Consider the following 16132-nt stretch of genomic DNA (forward strand, 5'->3'; position numbering starts at 1 on the left):
CCTATTCTGTATCAAAGCACATAAACTCAGACGGACTAAAACAAACAAGCTCTGACAACCAGGAACACTCCTGTGTGTGTGTGTGTGTGTGTGTGTGTGTGTGTGTGTGTGTGTGTGTGTGTGTGTGTGTGTGTGTGTGTGTGTGTGTGTGTGTGTGTGTGTGTGTGTGTGTGTGTGTGTGTGTGTGTGTGTGTGTGTGTGTTACTGCGAGTGTAAAAAAGAGATGTGTGGTAAAATATGAGACTCAAGGAGTTTTATGTACCTCTGTATATATTTGTGTGCGTGTGGATGTGTGTGTGTGTGTGAGAGACAGATGGTATTTCTGAGTAAACTGCATCGAGTTTTAAAGGATAAATGAATATAAATGGATATTTACATTTTTCCACAGAGTGAGGAAATATGTATGTGTACAAGTGTGTGTGTGTGTGTGTGTGTGTGTGTGTGTGTGTGTGTGTGTGTGTGTGTGTGTGTGTGTGTGTGTGTGTGTGTGTGTGTGTGTGTGTGTGTGTGTGTGTGTGTGTCTATGTGTGTCCAGACTCTTGCCAAGTATCACATAACATGAACATAAACAGTAGGCAGCAGTCGTTTCCTGTATATACAGCAGTGTGTGTGTGTGTGTGTGTGTGTGTGTGTGTGTGTGTGTGTGTGTGTGTGTGTGTGTGTGTGTGTGTGTGTGTGTGTGTGTGTGTGTGTTTGGAAACCATAAAGTATAGTTTTGATAATATGCGCATTTCTATGAGTGTATAGGAATGTGAATATGTAAGAATATGGGGGTGTATCTTTCAAAATTCAGCATATACATGTATATGTATACGTATGCTATAATAATGACGGTGTGTGTTTCTACTTGTTCTATTCTATCCAACTCTACTAAAAACACTTACCTTTGGGATTAAGCTCTGCAGAAAGTAAGAAAAAAAAAAAAGAGTTACGAGTTAAAAAAGAAAATTCATAAAAGATCAGAGAAACAGAAACAGAAGAAGAAAGATTTATCTCTCCTCCCATCTGGTGTTATTCCACGCAGACCGGTAACAAAAAGCATCGGAAGAACTAGACTCTGCTGAAATTCCCTGGGAAAACCTTCATCTTCCTGAATATGGATATATACACACACACAAAAAAGAAGAAAACACTTGGTTTGCCGCCACACACACACTTGGAAAGTACAGCTGGACCTGCTCGTCAAGAGGTTAGTATGAAAATTGGTTTGGACAGAATCAGCAGGAAAAGACTTCTGTCCTTCTGAACCGATCGGTATGAAGAGTTGAGCTCCTTTAAAAGAAGTTAAGGTACTTTAGAAAACAAGAATTATTTATTCAACTTCAAATCCTTTTAGAGATACATGTGTAAAAGATTACAATATCATAAACACACAAATAAAAGGAGACTTTACCGTTACAAGGCACTACAAAACTGCAAAATGAAGTTCAGACAGTTTTGGTTGTGATATTTCACCTTTCACCAAGTACTTTGCAAATCAATTAATCATTTCAATGTTTTTTTTTTTAAAGCAGAGATATCCCAAATTCCTCTGAACAATAAATTCGAACATATTTAGGGCCCGAGCACCGATGCTGCGAAAGCCCTATTGTTAATCAAGCGTCTCTCCCGGCGAAATATTTTGTATTTTAGTGGAGTCGCGAGTGGGCGTGGCCAAATGGCTCGCTAGCGCCCCCTACACAGGTGGCTACATTTACCTACATGCACGAAATTCGGTGGACATGTGTATCACACCGAGATGTACAAAAAAGTTCCAGCGCACCGTTAAGTCAACTCAACGGGAAGTCCGCCATTTTTGGCGATTCACACGTTGTACTAACGTTTAACAAACTCCTTCTACAGATTTTGTCGGACCGACTTGAAATTGAGTCTGTGCACTCTTAACATGTTTGGAATTAAAAGTTATCACTAGAATTTGTTTTCGTTGATTGGTGTGCCCGTGGCGTGGCGGCCACGAAGTGACCCAAAAGTCATACTATAGCATGTCGTTCAAAAAGTGACCCAAAAGTAATTATTGTATATAGTATAGGGTATATAGTATAGCCAGGGCGATGCGGCTAAGTTTGATGTTTCACCGTGACACAGGAAGTTGATGTTTAAGATCAAACGATGCTCCAAACCTCACGAAACTTGCGTCAGGCACCAACTTTCATGAGTTTTTGAAGATGTCAAAGTCGACAAAAAAAAGGCTAAATAATAAGGAACGAGATCGAGAAAAAAAATTAAAACTGCAAGGGGGAATATGCGGACCTTCGCGTGCTGCACGTCGAGGAGCCGGCGGCCCCCGACCCGCTGGAACACCACCGTGCAGCATGCGAGGGCCCGCATATCACCGCTTTTTTTTCAGTTTTAATTGTGTTTTTGTTTTTTTCCACATCCATATGTTATTTGAAAATGAACCGAGACCAACGAGCGACCAGGACGTAGTTTTGTTCAGACCATGTTGCGATCACCGTAGATAAGTCCAGCTCTCGAGGATTCAGAACCACTATCCATCCGGGCCGTCACTCACCAAAGAACTCGGAATGGTTCGTTGCCTTTGTGTTGATTGATTCTGCCAGACGTAAATTATTTCCCCATTTCTACTTATTTATTAAAATTTCTAAATTTCTAAAATTTTCTAAAATTGTATTATATGTAAAGCGTCAAGGCCAAAAGTTTAGGATTTTAAATGATGGGAGGGAATGTGGTTTTTTTTCTTCTAAGGAATGAAAATATTAGATTTTTATGGACGTTTTTAAAATATAAAGTATGAAATGTGACATAAAATCTGCTTTTGTAGGAGTAGGAGTGTAAGCGATCTATAAAACTGAGCATCTGCCCGACAACATTCGGAAAAGGGCAGAAAAAGTAACACTCGACCATAAAAACAAGACTCAGGTTGCAAAATTGGCATTTAAAAAAAAAAAAAAAAAAAAAAAAAAAAGTTTTGTGCAGGGAGACCATCTTTTATCCCTGCTCCTGGCGGACGTATTTTCCCAGCTGCCCTGGGATTTAAAAACTCAGTCTGCTGCTTCTCTAACCTTTAGGCCGCGGCAATGGAAGTCTGGCAGATTAAGCTCTGATTTGATTGGTCGAAGAGAATTTCCTGCGAATGTGAATGAGAAGCAGATGGCAGGTTGCAGGCCAATGAAAAAAAGGCACCGAGGTGCTGAGTCAAAAAGTTCACGTCTTATTAAATCTGATGAAAGTCACGCTTCCTTATGGCTGCCTTCCTTTCCTGTAATAACTCTGCCTTCATCACTCTCTCTCTCTCTTTTCTGACATAATTCTGCTTTCTATCTGAAAATTTCAGATATCAGTATTACTTTGTGACAATTGCACAACATTTATTCAGTCAACAATACTGGGATGCCAACAGCACATGCATTCCTTTACATTGGTTCAAGCCAAATTCAGCATCACTAATTCATTTTACACTGTACTATTTTCTGTATTCTCTATCATATACTTTTCTAGACTACTTGAAAGAGTGGTGTCAGAAATATCAAAATTTGGTCTCAAATATAGCATTGTGCCAAAAAGTGAGGAGGTTTTCCAAAAAATGGCAGAAAATAATTTTGATGTATTAGTTAACTGCAAATAAAAGTGCAGTGAACATATATTTTTTTGAAAAACCATTAAATCCAATCAATAGCTGCGTGACCCATAGACTGTCTAAAACATGGACACGGCCTTCATGATGTCACCCACAGGTTTCCTGAAGCTCCTAATCCACAAATGGGCAAAGAGGCGGGGCGTAGGCGGAGCTAAGGAGTGCTGAATGAAGACCGGTTACTGAAACCAGCACCGTGAAGAATCTCTGTCTGTTTGGGTCTGCCTGAACATCTACAGCTGAAACCTGTAGACAGCTGTCCTGTCTCAAGCAGTCCTGTCTTTAACTATGCATTACTTTAAGCCTTAATATAATGTTAAATGGTTACGTTTTACAAAGATTCACCCCCAATACAGTTGTCACCAGCTGAGAAATTAGCCGTAGAGACCCAAACTGTGTTATGAACCAACATGTCAACATGTTTATTTCTGCTTTGGGGATCTATTGGGATTGACACGCTTTTGAGAGGCAGCCTCAAGTGACCAGTCACAGAACTGCACTTTTTGTACATTTCTGAGTTGGGTTCCTTTCTCCCTCTGCCTTCATATCAGGACCAATTCTTCACGTTTTTTATTTCCTTTAACACAGGTACTGTATATCATAAACTCTCATATGGAGAAGCATTCAAAGATTTCTCATAGCAAAGTGACACTTGGGGAGCGTGATGGCCGTAAAACACATGGACGACATACCAACAAATCCTCGTGATATCATCATATTGAGCAGTATTATCTAATCCTGTCATTACCTTGTCTGGAACTCAGATTACCCCCCCCCTCCCCGCGCCCCCTGCACTGCCAAAGAAAAGAAAGTAAAAGCAAAATTGGAGCTGGAGAAAAAGAAAAAATGTCTAAAACAACACTCAGAGGGAAAGAGGAAAAAAAAAAAAAGAAAACCGAGAGAGAAAACTAAAAGTATCAATGTTGAGTGAAAGCTCCAGTTAAACGTAAAGGACGTGTCAAATGGAGCAAGAAGCCTCTCACTGCAAACACACAGTTACACACACACACACACACACACACACACACACACACACACACGCACACACAGACACACACAGTAGCCAGTGCTGGCCAGCTGCCAGCCAGTGTTCAATCAGTGTTTTCCTGTTCTAAAATCTCTTATAACGGCTGAGAAATTGGACTGGCTGAAATGAATGAAACTCTGGATCCATTAGGTAGAAGAAAAAAAAAAAAATCAGTTTAATGTTTCATGACTACAAGCCTTTATTATATCGATAATAGCTGAGAAGGTTGAGGAGGTGTTCTTTGGTATAATTAACTACAGATTCACCTAATGGGTTTCACTACTTGGTTTTTTTTTATTTTATTTTTTATTTTGTTTTAGAAATCAAATATCTCAGCTTTCAAAATATTCTTCCCATGACATTTTCTGGACTCATTTTCTGTCCAAATCTATGTTTTTGAATTTTCACAATTAACGAGAACGTAAAACATCAGGATTATATTCTTCTCTGTCAGTTGCCAACTCGCTGGCTTCTTTTCAAACACGCGCTTTCGCTGGCCTTTCTGCTGAGAAATGTGTCTTTCAAACAGACGTCGAAGGGTTTGATTGCATTGGCCGCTACGCTGCAGTGTCCATGAGCAAAACACTGAAGGTAGTAATAAACGGTGACATATTTTTGTTTCACTTTTGTCTTTTTCTATATTTTCCTCACCGAGCTGACCTCTCTGTCGTATAATGTATCACAATCTCTTCAGCGGCAGAAACCCGAAAGGGTTTTTAAAACGTCACGACTGTCAGTGACCAAAAAAAAAAAACATTTGGTCCAAACCAGTAAAAAGCTTCTAAAATTCTGAATAAATATGAACCTGGAACTAGTGGAGGGGTTCTATGGACCGTCCGGGTGCTGCAGCCTTAATAAAGTCTGAACTGAAAAAGAGCTGATCGAATTGGCAGGTTTCAGATCGTGTTTTTTTGTTTTTTTGTTTGTTTGTTAAAAAACCCACTGGAATGATTTATTATCATATAACACTTTTTTTTTAAAGTATGTGCAAGCATTATGTGTTTATAATTATTATTAATATAATCAATTAAATAAAAGCAACCTTGACCCTAAATAAGTGGCCTAAATAGGAAGGATGAATTAACCAACACGAAATAATTAATTTAATGAGGTTCATTCAAGTTTTTGCTGAGATTGACACTTGTCCATCATGATATGATTACACTTACTGTAACTTGCATTGTGACAGTGTTTAGTGCAGGTACACACACACACACACACACACACACACACACACACACACACACACACACACACACACACACACCTTTAGTTTATGCATGATATCTCTGGACAGTCCACAATAAGATACAAAAATAGTTTTAAGCAAGCAACCGATACGAGAAAATATTTGAGAAAATAGTTAACACTTTTTGATATCTTCTAAAGCAAAAAAAAAAAAAAAAAAAATAAAAAAAATCTAAGGACAGCTTTTAAGACTGCAAAAGCTGCTGATGGCCTGATCAATGAAATACAACTGAATAGAAAGCACTTGGGGAGTAAAAACCTCTGCTACCATTAACAAGTTGATTATTAAGTGAAATGAAATAATTAACCGCCAATATGCATTAAAATACATAAACAATAGAAAAAGACATTAAGACAAAGTGCACTGTATCTAGCCACATTTTTTTCATCGTAAGTAATTGAACCAGCTCATGAGAAAGCCAGAAACAAGAAGAAAAAAAAAAGGTGTCTTATCTGTTATACAATCCTGTATAAAATAAAACGGAAATCACTTGTTCGTTGGCCTGTGGACATACATTCCTCCACATCTGTTAAGCTGTTGTTATACCGTGCACACTAACAAAGAGAGCAAAGAACATGATCTGCTTGGCAAAGGGAAGAAGCAACACCGGCATCAGCTGGCCTGCAAAAAAAAAAAAAAAAAAAAAAAAGATCCTTGCAAATGGATTTCAGACCAGTTAAGTAAAAAAAAAAAGAAGAAGAAGAAAGGACCCAACAAAAATAGTGCAGCGTCAAGGAGACAACTCCATACTGAGATGCTGGTCACTCTGACAGGCTCAATAAAACAGGAGAAAACAATAAAGACTGCCAAGGTAGCTTCCTGGGTTTCCACAGGGATTTGGCTTAGCAACCAGTGAATCATGGCTGGCCGTGTTTTATGGAAAGTATCCGCAACTTATCTCGGACCGCTCGGATGAAAATGCCCATTGTGCGTGTGTGTGTGTTGACAATGTACTGTAAATGCCAACTTGACCACTTGATCCCTCTCAAAGTGTGTGTTTGTGTAGAGCCCATTCTGAGGGTATTAAGGAAATCACAGAGGGGCACTAATGAAATTCTTTCTAGATTGTAACGACTCCTGCCACCGTCAAGCCTCCTTTGAAAGGCTTAAGAAGTCGACAGTCTTCTTAAATGTCAGAGCCTTTGTAGGGCTTAAAAAGGAGGGCACGGCAGCCCCCCCGGGGTGGGAGTGTTGTAACGCGGGGTGGGTGGTGTGCAGCCGTAATCATCACCCCCGGGTGGGTTAGCGGAGTGGAGGGGGAGAAAAGAAAGAAAAAAGGCAATAGAGACGAAGTGATGCATTCCTCCCCGAGCCAGGACGGCGTTTAGAGGATGAGAGTGGACGAGGCATTACGGGAGATTAGCTGAGGAGAAAACACACAACCATTCTCTTGGCATCATGAATTTGTTTTCGTCCAACGGTGTGCACTGTTTTAATTCCGCGTTATTATTATTCTCCGTAAACGAATGCATTTTTGGAAACTTTATCATATTCAAAAACTCATGAAAGTTGGTACACGATGGGGAAATATTTCTTACCTACTTGCACGAAATTCGGTGGACATGTGTATCACACCGAAATGTACAAAAAAGATCCACCGCACCATTAAGTCAACTCAACGGGAAGTCTGCCATTTTCAACTTAGTCGCCATTTTTGGCGATTCGCACATGTTGTACTTTAACGATCTTATCCTACAGATTTTGTTGGACCGACTTGAAATTGAGTTTGTGCACTCTTAACTTGTTTGGAATTAAAAGTTATCAAAATAATACGTTTTCGTCGATCGGTGTGCCCGTGGCGTGGCGGCCAAAAAGTGACCCAAAAGTCATACTTTGACTTTTTAGGCTTGACTTTTGGGTCACTTTTTGGCCTTGCACGTTCCGACTGCATTCCTCCTCCACTGCCTGTCAGACTCAGCAAAGGGCACTACAACATATGTACTGTTGTTAGGGGATGGGGCACAAACTTCCAATACTCAAATAGTCTTTATATTCTACAAAACCAACTAGTATAAGCGACTTTTGTTCTTCTTTATTTCCCCCCCGTTTCCACGAGGCGCCTGATTGTAAAGAGTAACTCCCTTCAGAAGGGGGCGGTAAACTGCCTGCCAGTTGCCATAAATGACATAAGGAGAAGAAGAAGACGCTGCTTTCAGGGGTCCAGAGCTTTGCAGGTGAAGTTTTTCCAATATCGATTAAAAAATCGAATTGTTCCAAGCTAATTTTGAATAGTAGTTTTGCTTGAAATGCCCATCTTTACTAAAAATAATAATAATAACTTTCATACCGTGATAATTTTATGATATCTCCATCCTGGAATACCTTTCTTTCTTCCTGCCTTCAGTTTAAAATCTCTCCTTTTTCTTCACCCAAGTTTATATACTGTACATTTTCTCCTTCTATTTCCATCACCTCTCCACGAGAGTACAACTCGCCTCTTTACCTCTTTACCCTCATCTAACTCCCGTGTTTCTCACTTATTTTGTAATTTTTTTTTCCACATCTTGTCATGCGTCCTCTTCCTCAAACCTGTCAACCTTTTCTAATCCTGCTCACAGTCCAACACACGATCAGCTCCCCGACACGCTCTCCTCAAGCTGCTTGGCTTCTGAGGTGACACTCCAGACTCATTATTTTCAACTATTTTTAGCATCACAATAAAGCTTCACCAAAAGAAGAAGAAAAAAAGGGAGAAAAACTTCCCAATATTTCCAGACATTTCACATTAAATGTGCTTCTGGGGAGGGGAAACTGTTCCACCAACAGAGCTCTGCCAAAGCAAATGTAATCCAAAGGAAACAATAGCATGAAAACACCGATTATGTTCATGACCTGATTTTCTGAACAAACGCTAAAATAGATCCGTCTTTTTTTTTTCTTTTAAGGAGGAGGGCTGTGACATTTTGAAATAAAGAGTGGTTTTGTTGGTTTGTGAGAGGAAAAGTAATATCTTCCAGAAATATTGCCGAAGCCTGGAAACAGATGCCTGGAAGCATGAACTGGGCTCGTCTGGAAAGAGCCCAGATGTCTTTACGTCAAGTCAGCGCTCCGTCAGCAGCTGGTGCTCGGCGCTGTCGCACAACGCGTTAACACGTGATGTTAAAGACGTCAGGCTAACCTCACGATGCTTCTAACGCCGGTGCAGAAATCCTAAGGTTCACTTTAAAAGATTAGTTTTACATTCTAGGTATCAGCCAACCTACCCCCCCAGGACTAAAAAGTGAATACTGTCGCCGTCTTTCCGTGACTTTAAATGTCACTGCAGAACAAAATGAATGAAAAAAACAAACATAGATATAATAAGGGGATGGATTACACTCTATCAGAACCGTTAACAGTCTTCTCTCTGCACTTTAACTCTATTGTATTTTATCAATGTTAGAATGTTACGCATTTAATCTGCTCTTATGCATTTTATTTATTTTCTATATTTTCAAATGTTCCTTCATATCTGTTTTTTATGTCAAACACTGCATGTCATTCTCTTGCTGGAAAGCTCTTTGAAATGCTTTTCTTGAACGAAAGGTGCCATACAAATAACGTTTATTATTATTATTATTATTAATAGTCGTTCTGACCAGCCATACTGGAAAGACATTTGGGGATATCTGTGCACATTTTCAGGCATTCTCTCCATGAAGACAATCACAGTGTCGCACTCGGTCGCTAAAACTCGTTGTTTAACGAAAAAAAAAAAAAAAAAAAAGCTACAGACAGAAAATGAAACTGAGCGTACTTTTTTTCTCGCTCTCTATACAAAGAGCTAATTACTCGAGTTTTACGTTTTCAGTGGTTTGGCAATGAAAGCATTTGATTTTCTCATTCACGTGAGGATATTTTGAACCACCATGTTCATGTTTGGTTTTCTAAGGGTATCATGTTCTGTGGATTTATGTTTAACAGAGCAGTAAGAGCTAAATATAGAAACATGGAATCTGTAGGAGGGATTTCTCTGTGAAATTACAGCTTTTGGTTGAAATGAAACGCGCACGCTTCAGCTCGTGAAAACGTGTCACGAGCTTTTTTTTTTTTTTTTTTTCTTTACCTGTCGGCGAGCTGAAGGACACGGTGATGTGTCCGGTCAGGTCAGCGGGAGGGTACCGGCCGTTGAGAAAAGCAGAGAACACCACAACTTTGGACGAGCCAACATCTGAAAAACAAAGAACAAATACTTTGTCAACATTAATGCTGAAATGGAGATTCCTGGCTTCACTTCACATCCTCAATGTCATCTTTACCGGGTTTTTTTTTTAGCTGTAATATCTTCTGTCCAAAAAACATCAAGACGACTTTATGTGATAGCCGGGGTTATGGAAATGAGAAGAAATAGAGAAGGAATAATAATAATAATAAACTTTATTTGTATAGCACTTTTCTAAATTTCAGTTACAAAGTGCTGCACATAAAATAAGCCATTAAAACAAAACAGCAAGTGAATTCCAACCAGTTTTAACAGCACGATGATCGCGTAAAACAACCATAAAAAAATGTATTAAAAGCAAATTATAACAGGGTATAAAAGAAATAAGAGTCTATCACTAAAATCAACTAACATCAGCAAAGGCTATGAAAGTATGTTTTAGGAAGAGATTTAAAAGATGTCACTGACTCAGCAGACCGAATTTGATCAGGCAGCACCCAAAGTAAACCGTCAAATACGGAAAGATGGTTTTCGTATTCTTGCTCAGATTTATAATCTTTATTTATTCCATCATCAATTCATGTTTCTGATTCGTGTGTGTGTGTGTGTGTGTGTGTGTATTCATTCATTGCTCTTACTTTTCTAAATCCATTATTTTTGTCTATCTTATCTATTGTATACGTATTTATATTTTTTTCCTTAATGTGTGCACCTTTTTTTTCTTCTTTCTTTGTTTTTTCTTTTCCTAACTGTGTTTCTATGCTGCTGTGACGACTACATTTCCCCACTGTGGGATAAATAAAGTCTTATCTATCTATCCAATTTAAATCATAATTTAGCAAATTGTTTATATGGCTGTTTTGACACTGGTAAAGGTATCTGTAAATGTTAAATGATGCCTTAATTGATTAAGACAAGCAGCAGTCTTGGGAGTTCTAAAAAAAAAAAAAAAAAAAAAAATGACGCGAAACGGCTGCTGAAAAATGAAATAAACAATAATATTACGTAATTTCAAATAATGTCATTTTTGTCCAGACAGATGGAGTAAACCAGATGACAGTTTGTTAAGTAAGGTCGGATCTTAAAGGGGCGTTCCAACAATGTTACACAAGATATTATGTTATTCGTCAGATTATTACTCTGCCCGTGAAAACAGTCTCATAAAATGTTTTATAGGTCTGAAAAGTTAATAATAATCACGATAGCATCATTTGGTTGAACTTGGATTGGGCTTGACATTTAATATGCCGTGTTACAAACACGAGGTGTAAAGTTTGAGAGAAGAAGGCGAGCGTGGTCTAATTAAAGTCTATCTATCAAACTCCATTAAAAATAAGTGGCGGATCTGCTGTTTTTACAGGCGCGACTCACATCAAGAACTAAAAGTCAAATGTTATTGACCTTTCTGCTTGCCCATTCTTTTTTAATACCCCATTTTGTGCGAGTCTCGGGACAATTTAGTCTGAAAGTCGCTGGACTTCCCCTTAAAGTAATTGGTGTTATTACGAATGCAAATGTCAGTTCGAGTGAGATTTTCGTGCTTCTAGAACAGAAGCGTCTGTTTTATTCCAACTTTCTTTAAAGAAAGACATTGAATGATGAATGAGGAAATGGAGTAGTCAGCAAAAACGCACACGCGCGCGCGCGCACACACACACACACACACACACACACACACACACACACACACACACACACACACACACACACACACACACACACACACACACACCTGAACAGTCAGCATGTTCAAGGTGTGGACAGAACAGGATACAGTAAGGCCGATACAAACCAGACCCCCTTAATGTACGTACGTGTACACACACACACACACACACACACACACACACACACACACACACACACACACACACACACACACACACACACACACACACACACACACAACTTATGCTAAACATCACCATCAAAGGTGAAGACAGAGGATTAACAACATTAACCAGAACTTTACCTTGTGCGCGCGCACACACACACACACACACACACACACACACACACACACACACACACACACACACACACACACACACACACACACACACACAGGACCGAAATTATATGTAGCATAAGAGATGGCCGATGACTTGTAGCTTCCCCTGAAATACCCCAAAACCAACAGCGAGAGAGAGAGAGAGAGAGAGAGAGAGAGAGAGAGAGAGAGAGAGAGAGAGAGAGAGAGAGAGCAAACAAGCTGGAGAGAAAAGGCAGGGATCAAATACAGACGGAGAGGAAAGGATATATTACAGCTAATGGCTCCATGCAGTCAGTCTCTCACACACACACACACACACACACACACACACACACACACACACACACACACACACACACACACACACACACACACACACACACACACATACTTGGGATTCAGTCACCTGTAACAGACCGAGCTCAGGAACATCACGCCCCATTACACCACCACACCGTCCTGCGTGTGCGTGTGTGTGTGTGTGTGTGTGTCCTAACTGAATGAAAGTGAAGGGAGAGTGCGTGAAACATTTCTATGTCGTTGTGTATTTCATAATGTAAATTTGAATAGTGAAAAGCCAAGATGACCTTCTTCCTACCGCGCGCACACACACACACACACACACACACACACACACACACACACACACACACACACACACACACTGAGGGCGAGACGAGGCCTCTCAACTTGAGGATAGACAGAGCAGGAGGAGGCAAGATGGATGAGAGGAGATAAAAGGAGACATAACTACCCTCCCATCCCCCCACACACACACCGACGGAGAAGATAAATGATAAAAAGCTGCGAAAGACTTTCTCCACACCCCTCAGACGCTCTGACAACATGACCTCCTCTCTCCCTCGTCCTCCACCTCCCATCCATCCTTTTCTCTCGCCTCCCTTTTCTATCGTCGCATCTTTTCTCAGCCTCCTCTCGCACATCTCTCCTTCTCGTCAGCGTTTTTTTTTTTTCTTTTTTTGTATGACCACTTGAGCCTGACCGATGGCTCAATTTGAAAGATCAGCAGCGCTATTAACAGTGAGTTGAAGTAATGTCGATATAATAAAGAGCCTCCCCGTAGAACAGTCGGATATTTTGCAGGCAATTTGTGTTCATTGTCACGAGTGAGAGATGTTGAATACGAGCTGGAGCCAAAAGTCCATTCGCTTTGCATTGAGTCTGAAAGCAGAGATAAACAGATTATCTACCTTTGTCCCAAAGGTTTTTTAAAAAAAAAAAAAAAAAAAAAAAAATCTGTATACCTCGTATCTTTGTCATGTAAAAATGATGATTTGTGGTTTTACAAGGATTAATAGACTGCGACTACTTTTCTCCAGATGGAGCGAGGAAATAGTTCCAACACATAATTCCTAATATGTTGCACCACTTAAAGTCAGAGATAAATTCAGATACACGTTAAGCCCTGGATGTGGTCTGGTTGCGTTACAGTTCAATTATTGTTAGGTTGCATCTTGAAACTCAAATTTAAATGTTTCAATGGAGGGCATTTCTTTCTTTTTTTTTTGTCATCTTTTTCAACTATCATAAAATTATTAATGTGGGTGTCGTTATACTGTATATATGTGGAGAAAAAAAACTGTGAATTTAAAAAAAAATCATTAATAATTAATAATCATCGTTAAATAGCAATTGACTTTAATTTTCCATAAATTTAGCCATTTATAAACATTCACATGTGAATTTCAAACTTAAAATGAACTTTAAAAAAAAAAATCAATCCGATGAATGCAATACGAGCTGGACGGAGTGGAGACAGAGCAAGACTCAAAGAGGTCAAATCGCAGCCGACAAAAAAGAGAAAAAAAAAAAAGTGCGTATCCAGCGAGTAAGTAAATAAATAGATGGTAGAATAAACAATAAGGAGACGTTTCAGGCCAAATGAAACCAAACAATTTGTGATAATCCAAAAACAGTATCGGTCTCGTCAGGTTGTAATAATCATCATTGTTTTCCCTCCCTCTTCTGCATCCCTGCTGCCTCTCACTACATGTTCTCTCTCGCTTTCTTCTTGCCACCCCCTCCCTCCCTCCCTCCCTCCTCCCTCCTTGTCATCCTGTCTGTCAGCAGAAGGCTTTTAACCCCGTGTGCCCCCGGAGGTCACGCTGGTCAGACTGGTTTAAGTGCTTTAAGTGTTCCCAGGCCCATTAAAGACCAACAAACAAGACCAAAGAGGACACAAAGTAATCCCTCTTCTTCTCCTTTCTCTCCTTCATCTCTTTTTTTTCTCTCTCTCTCTCTCTCTCTCTCTCTCTCTCCCTCGTATACATTCGGGCAGATCTGGGCAGGCCCGGGCGGCGCTGTGGGCGTCGGGACCCGAGAGCGCCGAGGTAGGGCGTCTGCGTGACCTCCAGGTCCGACCCGGTGAGATTGTTCAGACTGGTCCCAGTGTTCTCAGGGCGCATTAAACCATTAGCGCCGCTGCCAACGTAAACAAAATCGGATAAAGGAGGCTGAAATCCCCCCCCCCCCACTCCTCCCTCTCCTCCTTTACCTTTATTTCCCCTCCACTTTCCAGACTTTTCTCCGTCTCTTTTTTTTTTTTTTCAACCCGAACAGACCGGTTGTTGGTTTTTTTTTGCCACTCCCCCTCCCACCCCCCCCCCTTCTTCAGTTCCCAAATAAACATCATTTTCTTTGACTTGAAATCCTTTTAAACACCTGTCTCCGAGTTCAAATCGAAACGCTGCGAGGCAGCAGCTTGTAGCCGCCTTCGTCTGTGCAAATGATCTTTCACTGCGGTCGCACTTTCTGTGAAGGAAAGTAAAAAATTTTTTTTTTAAAAAGACAAGAGACCGACCGTTACCGCCGAAGGTACAACTCTCCGTATGAGAACATATGAACGTTAAAAAAAAAAAAAAAAAAAAATTGACGATGAGTGCAGCGGGCGGCAGAGGACACCATCTCAATACGTTCTTCAAATTTTGGAAACTTGCTCGCGACGAGCGAGAGCGCGCGCTCAATTTAAACCCACGGACTCGCATGTAAACTGCGTGCAAGTTGCCCTGGATGTAGATTCTGACACGTTAAGAGTACCTGCTGTGTTCCGCGAGACAACGTTTGAAATGCTCCACGTGAAAGCGGTGTTTATTTGGAGAGCTGCAGGAGGGTTTCGTGCCGTTCGTCCCGATACATTCGTAAAGTTAGCAACGAGGCAGAAAAAACACATTTATGAGGGGGGGAAAAAAAAATCTAAAATAAATACGCATGTATGAAATAAACTGGGAATTATCCTTTTGACGCAGTTTCTGGGGCTTGGTTTTCATGGGAGCGCAGAGATTAATGCACGCAGTGTTTGTCTTAACCTTAAAATGCACTTTGGAGGCAACCCGATAGCCGAGCGCTTTGCGAGCGAACGCCAGATCGGTGCAGCGACGACCCCGTTCGCTTCCCTTTGCTGCATGTCATTCCCCTTCTCTCCTCCCTCTCATTTCCTGTCTCTCTCTCTCTCTCACTATTCCTGTGAAATAAATCTTAAGAAGCAAAACTAAACTGTTTGTGCTTCGCCGGTCTTTTGGTGCCCGTTTGCAGCACGGCGGAAAACGAAGCGCAAATACGTGAAAGTTTGATTTCAATTAGGAAAGAAAAACGAGTATTTAAGTGAAAATGAAGTCAGAGGTTACTCTGAGAGCGCTCGTGTGTGTGTGTGTGTGTGTGTGTGTGTGTGTGTGTGTGTGTGTGTGTGTGTGTGTGTGTGTGTGTGTGTGTGTGTGTGTGTGTGTGTGTGTGTGTGCGTGCGTGCACGCACTTACGGGTGTGCCCGTGAGTGTGAAGTGCAGCACGCTTGCAGCTATCAAGGGTTCGGGGTTATAGTACGTGACAGCTCAGGTTAAAGTGACTACTGACTTTTAGGAGGAGGTCGGAGGTCAAGAGGGGTGGAGATGGGGATCTTATACCTCACAAGGAGATGGGAAAAGGGCGCGCGCGTGCGTGGGTGTGTGTGTGCGTGTGCGTGTTTCCCTGCCATGTGCAAACAATATTAAAAAAAAAAAAAAAAATCTGGGAGGTGGCTCGGACACATTCCTGGTCTGCTGTTGGTTTAACTTGCGCGTACGTGCGAAAGCGGGCGAGCAGCCGCGTGCGTCATCGCGGCAAAACGCCATCGG

General features: G+C 40.8%; 1 protein-coding gene and 1 long non-coding RNA gene across 3 annotated transcripts in view; one reads left to right on the forward strand and one right to left on the reverse strand.

The window, feature by feature from the left end:
- Positions 1–16132, reverse strand: part of bbs9 (Bardet-Biedl syndrome 9) — a 165038-nt gene that overhangs the window by 114337 nt on the left and 34569 nt on the right. Inside the window, exons 14-15 of one of the 2 annotated variants that reach the window (XM_069711946.1) lie at positions 9917–10021; positions 885–899 (exon numbers count right to left, since the gene is read on the reverse strand). In XM_069711946.1, the coding sequence (XP_069568047.1) occupies positions 885–899; positions 9917–10021 (120 nt within the window). The remainder of the gene's footprint in view (positions 1–884; positions 900–9916; positions 10022–16132) is intronic. The other variant, XM_069711947.1, reaches the window with a different exon arrangement.
- The window catches only part of LOC138628761 (uncharacterized), a 76986-nt gene that overhangs the window by 14807 nt on the left and 46047 nt on the right, over positions 1–16132 (forward strand). The window lies entirely within an intron of this gene.

This window comes from Brachyistius frenatus, unplaced genomic scaffold (genome assembly GCF_029030835.1).
Source record: "Brachyistius frenatus isolate BFR_SWC_R1_liver_20210118 unplaced genomic scaffold, ASM2903083v1 Contig_104, whole genome shotgun sequence".
NCBI lineage: Eukaryota > Metazoa > Chordata > Actinopteri > Embiotocidae > Brachyistius > Brachyistius frenatus.